This window comes from Physella acuta, unplaced genomic scaffold, assembly GCF_028476545.2.
Source record: "Physella acuta isolate Inbredline_101_S28 unplaced genomic scaffold, ASM2847654v3 ptg000862l, whole genome shotgun sequence".
Lineage (NCBI taxonomy): Eukaryota > Metazoa > Mollusca > Gastropoda > Physidae > Physella > Physella acuta.
In genome coordinates this window covers 463,701-479,177 of record NW_026732379.1, presented here as the reverse complement: position 1 = coordinate 479,177, position 15,477 = coordinate 463,701, and the positions used below count along the sequence as shown (strand labels likewise).

The 15,477-nt window shown below is 37.0% G+C and overlaps 2 protein-coding genes across 2 annotated transcripts; both read right to left on the bottom strand.

The window, feature by feature from the left end:
* Positions 1-666: 666 nt before the first annotated feature.
* LOC131952265 (toll-like receptor 4) lies at positions 667-1,681 on the bottom strand. Its single transcript, XM_059314854.1, has one exon. The coding sequence runs from the start codon at positions 1,585-1,587 to the stop codon at positions 967-969; it is 621 nt and encodes a 206-aa protein (XP_059170837.1). The 5' UTR covers positions 1,588-1,681; the 3' UTR covers positions 667-966.
* A 73-nt stretch (positions 1,682-1,754) lies between these two features.
* LOC131952242 (uncharacterized) lies at positions 1,755-4,627 on the bottom strand. Its single transcript, XM_059314795.1, has 3 exons — positions 4,528-4,627; positions 2,068-2,810; positions 1,755-1,766 (listed from the first exon to the last, which is right to left on the bottom strand). The coding sequence occupies exons 1-3, from the start codon at positions 4,625-4,627 to the stop codon at positions 1,755-1,757; spliced, it is 855 nt and encodes a 284-aa protein (XP_059170778.1).
* Positions 4,628-15,477: the final 10,850 nt, after the last annotated feature.

Below are 15,477 nucleotides of genomic sequence, written 5' to 3'. Positions count from 1 at the left end.
ACAAAGCATATATATATATATATATATATATATATATATATATATATATATATATATATATATATATATATATATATATATATATATTTATTTATTTATTTATTTATATATATATATATATATATATATATATATATATATATATATATATATATATAAATGAACAAATGAGGGTGAATACAAATATATAACAATATACACACACAAAAACACACACACACACATGTAGTTGTTCACTAAATTGAGACATGCGCGTACGCCGGCGCCCCGGCAGGGTTCGATTTGACGCCCTATGCTATCGTGTGAGCGCTATGGTGCATAATTTTGTTTTAAACATTGTGATAGACTATGGATAAGAAAGGTTACTACAGTCTTTTGCGCTTTTTTTTCTGGTTGCGCATTTTCTGTGTGCGCTTTTGTCTGTTTTCTCTTTTTTCTGTTTTCGCTTTTTTCCGTTGCGCATCTTTCTGGTCACCATATGTTTATACCGCGTAAAAATAACATTTTTTTAATCTCCAAAGAAAAAAGGTGGTAAAAAAAGAAGAACAAATTCAATTTAAATATATTGTTTATAAGATTCAAATATAACTGTGTTCGCCGGTGTCTTAGACATAAAAAGGCACAGAATGCCAGCAAATGGATAATCTTTTTCTAATACGTTTTCGAAAAGCGCTACACAAAGTAGGAAAATTGTGAGGACACTTTCTACATCCTGGTTTCTAGCCTTGTTAATAATTTACAGTTTTCTAATAACCGTAAACACCCGGTTAACCGTTGGATAACTTCCAAAATCCACGGTATAAAAAGATTGACGATTTCCTTAAGGTTATTTCGTGACATCATGGAGCAGACACGTGTTTTTCTAGATCAGGACTCCATGAACCAGCTCTGTAAGTAACCAGTTCCTGACAACACAGTCGATTTCTGCATGTCATTATTTTAAATGTAGACCAGATTCGTATTCCTTCAGTTTCTGATATCACTTGCAAGTTTGTCCCATAACCTCCCTATGCTGGTGGCATCAGGCAGTGGATCAGGATACGGAATGTAAGTATTGTTTCGGATGTTGTACAGCAGTTCCCGGCCAAGGTCAGTCTCCGGAATTTTTTCCATCAGAAGAAAAATGAGAACCGGCCTGCCGGAGTGGATGGACTCGATATTGGCCATCTGAATTTCGTAGCCACACCAGTAGCTGTTGATCATGTTCCTCGTCAAGACGACCACAGTTTTCCTGCAGGTACAGACAGCTTTGACGATGTTCGAGGCGATGTAGTCACCAGCTACAAAATCTCTGCCGTGAATGAACACGTTCAGCCCTCGTTTCTTTAGCTCGGGATAAAGTTTGTTCACAACAAAATTGTGATCTTTGTGATCGTAAGAAATGAAAGCATCGAAATCGAAGTCGTTTTGTTTCTGTTTGCCAGATTTTTTGTACTGCAGATAGGCTGCGTAGTACAGATATCGTATTCGCCATCTGTATCTGTAGAGCAAGGCGTAGATAATCAAAGAGAATGTCATTAGTGAACCGCCACCTACGGATAAAAATATAACCACGTGACTACTGCATTTCCCGTTTAAAATTAGCATAGTAGAATTGTAGCCGTCGTTGACATACTTCGTTGACTGATCTTCAGAGAAACAGAGATAGTGTTTAAAGTTTTTCTTAAAAGCGCCGGATGTGGTCATCCATTTTAGGAACTCGAAGTTCTCACACGTGCAAGTTATGGGCACAAATGCCAGAGACAATTTAAAACTTATGTTGTGAGCTAAAAGAGAATCAATGTGAAGTCGTATGACTGGTGAAATATTGTGCAGCCTGGCATGTTTTAAACTTAAGTGCTCCAATTTGTCTAGACGAGATAAATCTACATCAAACGTTTCTATCGTGTTTGTATCCAAATACATTTCCCTCAAGTTCGTTAATTCACTGAATACATCATTCGGTAAAGTAGTGATTGAATTAAAGGAAAGATTCAGCAAACGGAGGTTCGTTAAACTGGAAAACACGATGGAAGAATTTCTATTATTGAAATAATAACCGAGAAGGTTGGAGCTCATGTTTAGAACTTCGAGGCTTGACAAGTTGCTGAAAAATCCATCTTCAATGTGGGCCACGAAACTCAACGAGATATCGAAATATTTTAAGTAGTTGAAGCCTTGTAACGGACCAATCAGAATTGGAAAGCGGTTTTCAGTGATACTGAGGTACTCTAGTTGGTTGTCCTTCACTCGCAGTTTTGAGAGAACATAGTTCAAATTTGCGCCGTTCATTTCTAATCGCTTTAATATGGGTGGTAATGTAAACTCGAAAGTTTCCTCTTCGTATGAGGTTTCGTCATACAATGTACAGTTTTTCTTCTTTGAAGACTGCATCAGGGCGTAAGGATACCTATTTGGGATGCTGTAAGTAAAACCAGCTTTGCTGAGCATAAGAACAGTCAGGTTCTCCATTTTTGAGAGATCAGCCAAGTACGTACCGAACACAAATCTGTTTCCACTCAAATCTAAAGTCTTTAAGGTTTTTGGAAGTTTTTGAATAAACTGTCTGTCCACGGCTTCAATGTTGTTTTCGTGAGCTTCAAGGTACTCCAAGTTTGGAGGGAAATTGTGAAAATAGGAACTCTCCAAACAAATTCCCAATGAATATCTGTTTACGATCAGATTTATCCGGAGAAATTTTAAAGTGGTTATTTCATTCAAGCCATATAAAACATCATTAATGTAGGGAATGTCAATATCTTCGTTATGGGTTAAGTCAAGAAAAATCAAATTCTTTAAAGGCAAGAAGGCCCCAGCTTCAATGTAACGACCTTGTATGAAACAGGAGCTTAGATTTAAGTATTTCAAATTAGTTAAATATATAAATGTATTGTTTGTGAGAGAGTTTATTTTACATCTTCCTAAATAGCCAGAAACTGTTAAATTTGTTAGCGAAGTCATGTTTTGAAAGCCTGAACCAAATGGTTCATCATAAAGCCCATCCAAGAATAAAGTCTCGAGGTTTTGCACGCTCGATAAAGCTTTATCTGGATATGAGAAATTACTGGAGGTGTTTTGAAGCAGGTTAAGGTTCAGCCAAATTAGACTTTTTAACGGGCTGAAAACATTCTCATGGAATGTCGTATCTCTTACCTCTAGAGGATTTGCTCTGAGGTTTAAAGATAATAGTTTAGAAAGTCCATTGAATGCTTGCGGGTTAAGAACAGAGATCAAGTTACACGAAATATCGAGAACTTCCAGCTCGGTGTATAACAAAAAGTCATCGTTCTGTAAAACCGTAATAGAATTGTTTCTAAGGTATAGATAAACGATAGTGTTAGGGAAAACTTTATCTCGTACAGTTTTTAAACCGCATAACGTATAATTAGCGTATGTCTGGTTGTACCAGCAGTGTTTGCTGAAGTTCTTCCCGCTAGTGAGGTCCGGACGTGGCAGGATTGAAGCTTTGGTTGTGTTAACTGCAGATGCATTTGTAAAACTCATAGACGAATATACGCTGAGCTTGAGGACGAGTAGTAGGCAGACTGCTATTTTAAACGACGGTGGCATCTTCAACGTAGTTTTTTTCTGTGAGATATATTTTTCAAAGAAATGACATTGATATTTTATGTTAACAAAACAATAATAGAAGTTAAAAGAAAACTTACCCTTTTATATCTCCCGATCAGTTGGGCAAAAGAAGAAGAGTTCATATGTTTATTTATCTGGCATTTGAAGGGACAGTGTGTTCAATACTATGCCCATCCCCCTTTACCTTCGCAGTTTACACAATGACGTCCAACTCAGAGTCTTAAAGGAAATCCGATTTTGTGACCTTCGAACTAACAACCGAAAGCTCAACCATTCCACCACGAGGTCCCATTAAAGAAACAAGTAATTTTATTGAAAGATGTGAAAAGCTTCGTTGTTTAAATCAAAAATACAATTCACTTGACATATTGACTGATATGTGTCATGCAGATCTATGTATACTTGCATCTTAAAGCCATCAATCACAGTTCACCGATATACATTATTTGAGTGTGCACTTCCTCGAGATCAAAGCTCATCTTCCTCAAGCACATAGATCCTCTACACAAGATCTCCTTACCTTACTCCCCTCCCCCTAGCTAAAAAATTCCCCTTCAACTAGTGTATACGTCTCTTTAACAAAATCTTCAGATCCACATCTAACTCACAGTCCCCCCCCCTTTCTCATTCTCACATACAATAAATATTTGACTTCCGCAAGACGTCCCTCAACCTCAGATTCATCAGACTTAATTCCTCACTAAAGCACATACACAACCACTCCAGTATCCGGGCTTACTAATCAAAACAGGAAACACTAAAACTGTGAAAATGGTCATAAAAGACATGCTTTTGAATCTATGTGTTGGGTCGTACTATATTGTTTATTATTAAGTAAAATTGTTACTTGGTTGTTCGTTAAAGAGGCTTAGTTACAAAAGCCCGAGGGGTTAATCTAAGTTGTTGGGGATGATCAGGCCAGGGAAATCTAAATGTAATTAAATGTTATCGGCTCACGCTGGGCGTTTGGGATAGGAGCTTTATGCAGGTACACGAGTGGCACGTAATAATGGGAAGACACCCGCGGTGATTTAAGTCTAAAGTTGAGTTTGGGCATGATTCAAGGTAGAATCATTACTCATGATCTGCAGGTGGACTTCAGATCACGTCCGTTGACCATAGGGATTCATTATCGCCTGGTCACGATATTTAGACGCGAGCAGTGTAGGGACCTGTAGTAGTCAGTTGTCAGGTGTGATGCGCTGCGCGAGGCCATACGTTAGCTCGAGCGGCGGATGACACGATAGTTAGACCTGAGACAACGGGAAGATCTATAGCGCTCAATTATTGGGTGTGAAACGTATGAGTGCATAGTGACCGGTGTTATCTCGAACGTCGAGGGATGGTACGGAGCCCGACTCGGATTCTATGGCTATAGGGAGATATAAGGGAGGACAGGACTAGCCTATGAGGAAGGGTGGCTATGGTGAGGATACTCTAACACATAGCTGGGGCTAGATACGATGGTCTAAGCCTTAAATGGTGGCAGCCTTAGGGCTGGCCGCGAAGGCTGGCTTATTGGCCCAGTCGTTGTTTTGTTTCTGTGGATGTTTATACTTGAGGCCAGATATTTGCATCTGTAACCTGATGTTTATACATGTTTGTACCAATGGCCCAATGTTTTATTCCAGTGGCTGGAATTCTTCCTGCCGCTTGAGTGTTGAGCTAGATTGTTGAGTACTGCTGAGTATTCATAGAAGGAGTTAAACCGTGTTAGATTAGTGGAAACAGAACAAGTGATGATAACATATACACGTGTGATTCTGAGATTACATAGCAGTGCAAGTGTTAAAGTTAGGACTAGGGACTGTGACCTTTACGTTTTTTTTTATTCTGAGATTACATAGCAATACAAGTAAAATTAAGACTAGATAGAATAACATTTACACGTGTGATTCCGAGATTACTTAACCAGTGCAAGTAGTGAAACTAGGACTAGAGAAAATAACATTTACCTATGTGAATTCTGAGTTGTGTAAATGTATGTTTGCTACTCACACATATATATGTTTTCTATGTATTATTATCAGTAGCCAATGTGAATAATTCCGCATTGAAATGTAAGTTTGATTATTTTTGTCTTTTTGACTTGTATTAGAAATTCAAGTGATGTTTTCTTGAATATGAAAGACGGGCCATGTCTTATATGTATTGTTTCTTTTGCTTTTAACATATAAACCTTTGTGATGTCTAATGAATGTAAATAAATGTATTGAACTGTGTGTTCATAAGTTTTATTTTCCCACGTTTTTTTCCCACGTTTGTTTGTCTTTCCAATCCAATCTTGCGATCGAAATTTCTGGCACTTCCCAGTTAGCTAGCGCGCTGAAATTTTCAGGGAAGCTTTGTTTTGGATGACAATTGAATATTCTATTGTTTTTATTACTAAATTAATCCATGGAAACATTTTATTGATCATTTTAGACCGCTATATAATTGTACAAAAAAACGTGGGGGAAAAGGGACATTACCCAGTAACTGTAATTTGATGAAAACAAGGTTCGGCACTCCTCCTCTTTTTGCTTACTGAGTAGTTGTCACGCTGTGTTTGTGTACAAACAACCATAACGTAACAACTGGTGGTAAGTATGGGGGAGACGATATGGTCGAGTGGTTGGGCACACGATTGCTATCCCACTCGACACGGTTTCAAATCTATGTGTTCTAGTCAGTAACGTATTCACACAACGTGTTTTTTACGAGTTGTCTTTTTACGAGTTGTCTTTTTACGAGTTGTCTTCGTTTACCCAAATAAACTGGTAGTGATCTCCCCTAAACTTTCTCGAATATTCTTATATAAAACAACAGGGGATGGTAACTGGGGATATAGTTATGATTTTTAATCCATTTTAAATACTGAAACTTTTAAAAATAGAATAGAATCTCAGTAAAAAAACAATTGCGCACCAAGCGAACGCCTAATAAAGGTGTGTATAATGGTGCGCAATAGTATTAGTACTTTAAAAATTTACATTAGTTTTTTGAGAAATCGGAAGTAGCGTAAATTACTACTTCCAGTCAACGGAAATTACTCAAAATTTAACAGAAGGTAGAGAATTAGATCTTTTACTTACATGTGAAATTTCATTTATCTATCTGAAATAGTACTCAAGTTATAGGCTTTTGAAAAATTCAAAAAAGAAAAAGTACCACTTCCGGTTGTCGGAAATCGCTCAAAAGTTGATACGGATCTACGATTTTGATAAAATACTTATATATGAAATTTCATCAACCTAGCTGTAACGGTACTCAAGTTATCGTGTTTACACACGGACACACACACACACAGACACACACACACACAGACACACAGACATACGGACAAGATTGCAAAATTATGTTTTTCCGTATCAGTGAGATGCAAAACGTCGAGATTTGCAAAAATCTCGATTTTTTTTTTTTTGCACGATTACAAGACTTTCTCTATATTTCGTATATACGAGAAACGTGCGGCGTCAATTCGGCCAATGACGAAACGGCCCCGTCAAAACGACCCCGACAAAACGACCCCGTCAAAACGACCCCGTCAAATCGGCCCCGTCAAAAGGGCCAGCGACATATGGACCCCGTCATATAGGCTCCCGACAAATAGGCTACCGTCATATAGGCTCCCGACAAATAGGCTCCCGTTATATAGGCTCCCGACAAAAGGGCTCCAGTCAATAAGGCTCCTGACAAATAGGCTCCCGTCATTTTGGCTCCCGACATATAGTCTCCCGTCATTTAGTTTTTTCCACAAAACGGCCCCCTTCATTACGACTACCGACAAATAGGCTCCCGCCATTTAGTTTCTCCACAAAACGGCCCCCGTCATTACGACTCCCGACAAATAGGCTAGCGTCATTTTGGCTCCCGACAAAAAGGCTCCTGTCAATTTGGCTCCAGACAAAAGGACCACTGACACAGTGGCGTAGCTACCGTAAAGCTAGCGTAAGCAAGGCATGGGGGCCCAAGGCACACAGGGGCCCTTTTCCCTCATAAAAAATTAAAACTTTTACAATGGAATTTTAATATTTGTTACATATAAATAATTTTAAAAAAGAAAAAGGTTAAAAGTTGCAAAAAGCCCCCCCCCCCCATTGTTTCGGCAGTGGGATTCAGTGTTTGTGGGTCAAACAGAGCCCAATCGTTATAATAACACTACAGGCTATATCACTTTGTCGTGCAAGAAATTGAGAGAATCAGCCTATAAATAAACTTTTTAGCAGTAGTAGGCAAGCATAATAATATAGTATAAATACAAAATCAGGACATATAAAATACAAAATGTTGCCTTCAGAATATTTATATATTAAAAAATATCCATCGTAAGTAGAAGTTGATCTCTTCGTTTAACTCCTCTGTAGCCTAACGCAGAGGCGTAGCGAAGGCGAGGCGGGGGGTGCGGACCGCAACGGGTGACACCATTTAGGGGGGGTGACACCAAAGGCAAAAAATTGTAAAATTTATAGAATGAAATGCCATTTTCCAGATCCATTAGTTAAAGTTAAATAGTCTTCTAAGTACAAATCGAAAATTATATCAAGAGGGGGGGGGGGGTGTGTGACACCACGACGTAAACGTAAACTATAAAGAAAACAATGCTACATCCAACTGTATTATAAACAGAGTGTAGATAAACATCATTACTATTAAGTCAGCAGTGATTAAAGCTTAAACACGTACGTGTACCAGTATGTGGCATATATATAAATTTTAGGCCTATGTAGGCCGACACACACACACACACACACACACACACACACACACACACACACACACACACACACACACACACACACACACACACACACACACACACACACACACACACACACACACACACATATATATATATATATATATATATATATATATATATATATATATATATATATATATATATATATATATATACATATATATATAAATATATATATATATATATATATATATATATACATATACATATACATATATATATATATATATATATACATATACATATACATATACATATACATATACATATACATATATATATATATATACATATATATATATATATATATATATATATATATATATATATATATATATATATATATATATATATATATATATATATATATATATATATATATATATATATATATATATATGCTTTGTTTCCTGGGAGGGGGTGACAATACGAAGTGAGACCCGACCTAGTGACGCCACTGGCCTAACGGCTGACGAAGGGGCCCACTGATAATTTTTGCATAGGGGCCCAAAAATCCTAGCTACGCCACTGCACTGACAATACCGTTTCTGTAGAAACTAAGTCTCCCGGCAAAGCGGTCTCATTGAATATGACATCTGCCAGTGGGACCCCTTCATCAATATTCTTGAGAGTTAGCTTATTCAACACTCTTATGTAATACAACGTATGCATCTCTTGTTCGGCAGGCCTTATTTTTATATTAGTTTATCTATTATAAAATATAGTATGTTTTAATTTAAGGGTCATCTATCTATGACATCCATAATTGAGTCGGTTATAGGCTGTTCCAACTCATTGTGTGGGGAGAAGGGTCCACGCTGTACCTTCCTAACTGCAATATGCTTGTACAGGGGCGTAGCGAGGGGGGTGCGGACCGCATCGGGTGACACCATTTAGGGGGTGACACAAAGGCAAAAAATAGCAAAATATATAGAGAAAAAGTTGAGGGGGTGGGGGTGCAAATCGAAAGTCTGGGGGGGGGGTGCAAATCGAAAACTTGAAAGTTTGTCCCCGGGAAGGGTCGCACCGGGTGACACCCGACCTCGCTACGCCACTGTGCTTGTAGGTTATCAAAACAAAATGCTGTTATCATGTTAACATCATGTATATCATACATTTACACTTCTGTGCTCGCTTTTAAGCAACAGATCTTTTCTGTTGTAAATTAATATCAAAACTTTAGAATTTGTAGAATTTAGCTGTTAAGGGCTCGATTTGTTTGTGAATTAATGTTGGTTCATGAAAAAATAATTTCATTCGGGCATTAAAAAGAGGTTATGGTGGTATTGGAGGTAGGACACAATGGTTACTTTTATGCCAATAGTGGTCATATCATTCATTTTTCTGGAGTCAATATGTCGGGAGTCATTTTGTCAAAAGCCTATATGTCGGGAGCCCAATTGCCGGGAGCCAATATGTCGGGAGCCCATTTGTCGGTAGCCAAAATGTCGTGAGCCCATTTGTCGGGAGCCCATTTGTCTTTAGCCCTTATGTCGGGAGCCAATATGTCGGGAGCCGCTTTGTCGGGAGCCAATATGTCCTGAGCCTATTTGTCAGGGGTTAATATGTCGGGAGTCCATTTGTCGGGAGCCTAAATATCGGGAGCCCATTTGTCGGGAGCCTATATGTCGCAAGTCAATATGACGGGAGCCCATTTGACGGGAGCCAATAAGTCGGGGCCCTTTTGACGGGGCTATTTTGACGGGGTCGGTTTGTCGGGAGTCGATTTGACGGGGTCGTATTAACGGGGCCGTTTTGACGGGGCCGATTTGTCCCGGGCCGTTTTGACAGGGCACCACGAGAAAGTAAAAAAAAGTGAAAAGATAAAATCGATAGCAAGATTTACATGCAAACAAACAGACAAACACTAAAAAGTAGAAAATAATAATCATTAAAAAAGTTTTTAAAAACCCACGTTTTCTGATTGAACTAAAAAGTAGAAAATAAATACTATACATCACAATAATGCAAGCGATCACTCTACTATAAGCGATCAAAAACGTGGGGCGCCGTGATTTTCTTACAGTTTCTAATACTGTTGACTCTCTACAAGCTCCCTAATAAAAGTCAATAGTATTATCTAATCAATAGTAATATAACTTTTACTTCGGCGACCCACGTTTTTGATAGCTTATAGTAGAGTGATCGCTTGCATTATTGTGATGTATAGTATTTATTTTCTACTTTTTAGTTCAATCAGAAAACGTGGGTTTTTTAAAACTTTTTTAATGATTATTATTTAGTTTAATTTTAATGTTGTCTAAGTGTGTAATTAGTTTCATCAGGTCTGATATACCCCCTTGTACCAATGAGGATGCACGGAATAGAGAGAATAAAAACCATCTACCACTCTCTCTCAGAGATCTAGCAGTAATCAACCTACCCCTTACATATGTTAGCTTTAAGTCGACCATCATTTGCACACGCTAATGTAGAAATTACTTTTAAGATATACGGTCATTTCTATCCACGATTAAATGATTTTTAATCTAAATAAATTAGTTATTACCGTTTAAATTAGTAGAGCAGTAGAATCTATAAGACGCAAAATACGGCTTGCGGTCCACAATGAACAGCACGTCGAGCCGCAAAATGCGGCTCGTGGGACAGAGAGTAATAAGATATGATGAAGCGCATGTGTTTTTGGTGTGATGATCTCAACAAAAGAACCATTGGTCTTGAAAGAATTTTTTATAGTAGATAACTAATTCTTTTAAAGAATTTAAACACAGGCTAAATATTACAGCTTAAATACAATTTCTAAAACCTGCATACTAAAATCTAGAAATAAATATAATTCAATAAATCTTTAAACGATCAAAATATCATTATACAGGTTATACTAATTTTATTGCGTTAAAAAATTAAAAGCTCGTTATTGTAAAGACTTTATACTTCCTTTTTAAATCAAGCAATTTTCTTTTAAATTTTCTTTTAAGAATCTACCCGAATGTTATAAATCCACTGCAATAGAGTGAGCAGTTTTAAAACAAGCGCTGTGAGCTGATATCGACTGGTCGACTAATTTTGAAAGTCTCGATGTGGGATCCAATAGTAAAGAAGTATAGATTATCCATGGTGGGTACCGGACTAACGTTTAGAAAAGTAAAGATGGATTGGCCTAATACTTACCAAACTATCCTCTATATGCTGTAATTACAAAACTATAGTGACCGTCAGCTATTGACGTTTTTCTTTCATGAAATGAGACACACATTTACTCAGTTAGTCGAATGTTAACACCCACTGATCTACGGAAACAGACGCTGGAAGGCGAAACTAAAATCGAAACTTTTGCAGGGGAAGATACTCTCATAAACATTAAATTAAATTTATTTTTTAAGTATGTCAAATTGCTTTATTACTCACATATTTTTATAGTTTAATATTTTTAAGATTTGCAATTATTGGAGTTCATGTTTAAGGTGTGTGTTGAAAGCCTATTCAGTGGCGTCACTAGATCGGGTGTCAACTTGTGCACTGAGGGTGTTACCCCAGCCCCTTCCAGTGTTTCTTCCAGACTTTTTTCTACGGGGTGGGGGTGGGAACACATGCAATTTTCGAGGGGGGGGGGGGCGGTAGACTTTCTTAGAGGGGGGGACACTGTTAAATGTATATATTTTCTATATAAATTCTATTTTGTTCGGGTGGGGGGGGGGGGGCGGTAGACTTTTTTCGGGGAAGGGGGGGGGGGTGGAAGAAACTGTGGCCCCTTCTAACAATTTTGCATTTTCTCCATCTTCCATTTTGGTTAATTTAACTGGATAAAATATTGTTTACTGATTTTTAAGTTGTAACGTCACCCCCTAACAGGTATCAGCCAGTGCGGACCGCATAGTACTGATCACTGATTAACTTACCATAGCCTATACTCAGAGGCGTAGCGACCCTTCCCAGCTCCCGGAGACAAACTTTCGATTTGCACCCTCCCCTTTCAAGATTTCGATTTGCACCCCCCCCTCCTCAAACTTTCGATTTGCACCCCCCTCAAGATTTTGATTTGCACCCCCTCCCCCCTCAAACTTTTGATTTGTACTACCCCCCCCCTCAAGCTTTCAATTTATTTTTCCAACCCATTTTGGCGCCCCCTAAGGTCGGCGCCCGAGGACATATGTCCCCCCCCCCTCGCTACGCCCCTGCCTATACTTACACTACACGTTTTTTCTCCACAGGAAAGCTCTCAGCTTAAACGACTGTACGTTCACTATTTTAACAACTAAACATTGTTGTTTCTTATTTCCTCTTTCTTTTTTTCCTAACAAACTTCCCAACCGATTGAATAGTTTGGGACTTTGACCCTCACCTTCTTTTTATATACCTCAGCTCAAGTTTCTGAATGCTTGAATAGGGAATAAAACTCAAACTCCAGGGGCTTTAAGGATAAATCTAGTTTCTTGTGTCTCGCTATTCGACATTTGGAAAAATTATGTGAAGATCTATAACATAAATTCTAAATAAAAAATAAATATGTACACACACACACACACATACACACACACACACACACACATATATATATATATATATATATATATATATATATATATATATATATATATATATATATATATAAATTTATATATATATATATATATATAAGGAAAAATATATTATGTATAGGCCTATATAATATGAGTGTATGTGTGTATTTATAAACAATAACTACTGCTCTCATCTCATCACACAAACATTCTCAGCTGCATTGAACGTTGTTTCCAGGAAAACAGGGTCAAAAGTGAAGAGTTACCATGGGAAGTGGTAGTGGAAATTCCGGTCTTGGCCACTAGAAGAACGGTAGACAACAATAGACACCACTTTCGTGATGTGGTTTGGTGCACGGACGGATTAAGCTTGAGTGGAGCCCCGGACTGAAGTTTTTGGGGAGCCCTATATATATATATATATATATATATATATATATATATATATATATATATATATATATATATATATATATATATATATATATATATATACATATATATATATACGAGTCTGCATCGATTGGGGAACCAAAATAAAAAGGAATTATCCATAAAACACATGCCATTAGAACAGAAAAAAAATTATGTTTAGAAAAAGCCCTTGTGTGATCAACAGAAGATAAAAGACATAAAAGAATATCTTAAACCACCCAACGTGAACAATCATAAAAATTTAACAGGATATATAAAAACTAGTAATACGCTTTGACTGACAAAATTTCAATTAGTCTAGCAAAGCTGCTGTCTAATCGTCTACTAAGAAACACACACGTATTTAGGTCTGGTGTGTTTAAAATTGGATTAAAATATATTGGGCTTAAATGGCAAAACATACAGGAGAATAATATTCAATTAAAACTTCAAGACTTAAGGAGAACTGATGCAGGATTACCTAGTTACACACCTGCTATTCCAACCACGGTGCCTTTAAAATCATGCTTATTTATAATGTAATTTATCTTTTTTTTTTAAAGCATAACTATAAAAAAGTGTATTCAGATGACAAAATAAAAATAAAACATTTTCTCCAGACCTTTCTAAATAGACCTACTGTTGTAAACTTGTTAGGGTTAAAATGCTGCTTGTCTGAAAGTCTACCCCCCTGAAAGTCTATAAACGTTCGATATTAAAATGTTTTTTAATGAATTTTTTTACAAGCTTTTATATATATATATATATATATATATATATATATATATATATATATATATATAGAGTCCTTTCATATGACGTCACGTCCGTTCGTGATACCTACGCCCGCCGCCACAGTGGTGTACACAAGACGTAAACACAATCAGCTTTTCGCCAGCGCTGGACGTGTTCACCAGTGCTGGACGCGTTCACTGTATGTAAAGAACCGCACCCGCGGAAAAGGAAAAATACGTAAAAAAACTTGAACTCTTAGGAATTGAAGATCCTTATACTGTTATTGACAGTTTCGTATAAATAAATATGTGGACAAAATTTCTAAATAAAAATACTGTTAGTAATACTGTTTGCGTTTAGAGTTAAAGTAGCCGAATCTGATCAAATGCAGTTCTCGATACTTTGTTTCATGTAAGGACAGTAAAATAATAAACTTCATTTTAATTATAAAAGATAACTATTAATAAAACAAATATGCTCGACCTTCACAAATACTAATAGTAAAAGACAAAGTCAAAAGTAATAGGCTAATAAGAATAATAAGATCTAATAGAAGGCCTAATACCTGGCTCCGCTGGGTAGACATAGAATCTACTTCTTTACTTAAATTTAATTACTTTAGATCTACATTCGATTCAAAATACACCCATAATAAATCAAAAGTAGTCATAATAGGCCTAATAAAGCATTTAATTGTCTCTAAGATCTAAAATCTCGCTCTATTATCTAATCATTTTTTTAGCAAACGAAATTTTCTGAAATTGAAATAGATTATATGACTAGACTTAGATCTAGAATCTGCTACTTAAATTAAATTGTAAAAACTTTATACAAGCATGTAGTTGATATTATTGTAGTAGAAGGCTTTAATAAATTACTAAGGCCTACCTACTTTGTTGTCTTTTTACAGCAATATGTATCTGATACTGGACTGAGTTTAATTAAATTCAAATTCATATCTAGTAATTGGTCTACTAAGTTTTTGTAGCCTAGTAGTACAATCTAGATCATACCAGCCAACAACAAATAACCACATTGTTATTATTTGGTTAATGATTAGGCTAAATTTTTTTTAAATCCACTGTTTATAAAAGAAACAAATCAAGCTAGAAACATTATAAGTGAGATGGTTTAGAATAATAACAATGGACCCAGTCTACAATTGATACAATTGCAGGTCTACATAGGGCCTACAGTCTAGTAGTTTACAGTAGGCACCTAGTGTGTAGCTAGTATACTAGTGTGTAGCTGTCCAGAGTTAAGATTCTTAATGCCTTAATGCTTTCCCCTGATAAGCCGTGTGTGCTATAAATGACATAACATGACACCGAGGTGAGAAGTGTTGAGGGGAGAGCAGTGGGACTTTCCCCTTTGTTCTCCCTGCTGGGCCCTGAGGGTCAAAATTATATAAGAAATACTATCTCTGTGGGGCTGGGTATCACGGAGGTGAGACATTTTCAGGGGAGGGCAGGGCAGACTCCTCTTTGGTTTTATTGTGGGCTAGATACAGGTGGGGGCAGACATCATGAGGGTTGA

Bases quoted from the DNA above. Each gene is read 5' to 3' on its own strand.
- LOC131952265 (XM_059314854.1), bottom strand. From the start codon at position 1,587: ATGCTAATTTTAAACGGGAAATGCAGTAGTCACGTGGTTATATTTTTA.
- LOC131952242 (XM_059314795.1), bottom strand. From the start codon at position 4,627: ATGCCCAAACTCAACTTTAGACTTAAATCACCGCGGGTGTCTTCCCAT. The intron at 2,811-4,527 runs GTGAGCCGATAA...GTTTCATACAAG, and splicing joins TCCTATCCCAAACGCCCAGC to GTCGTTACATTGAAGCTGGG.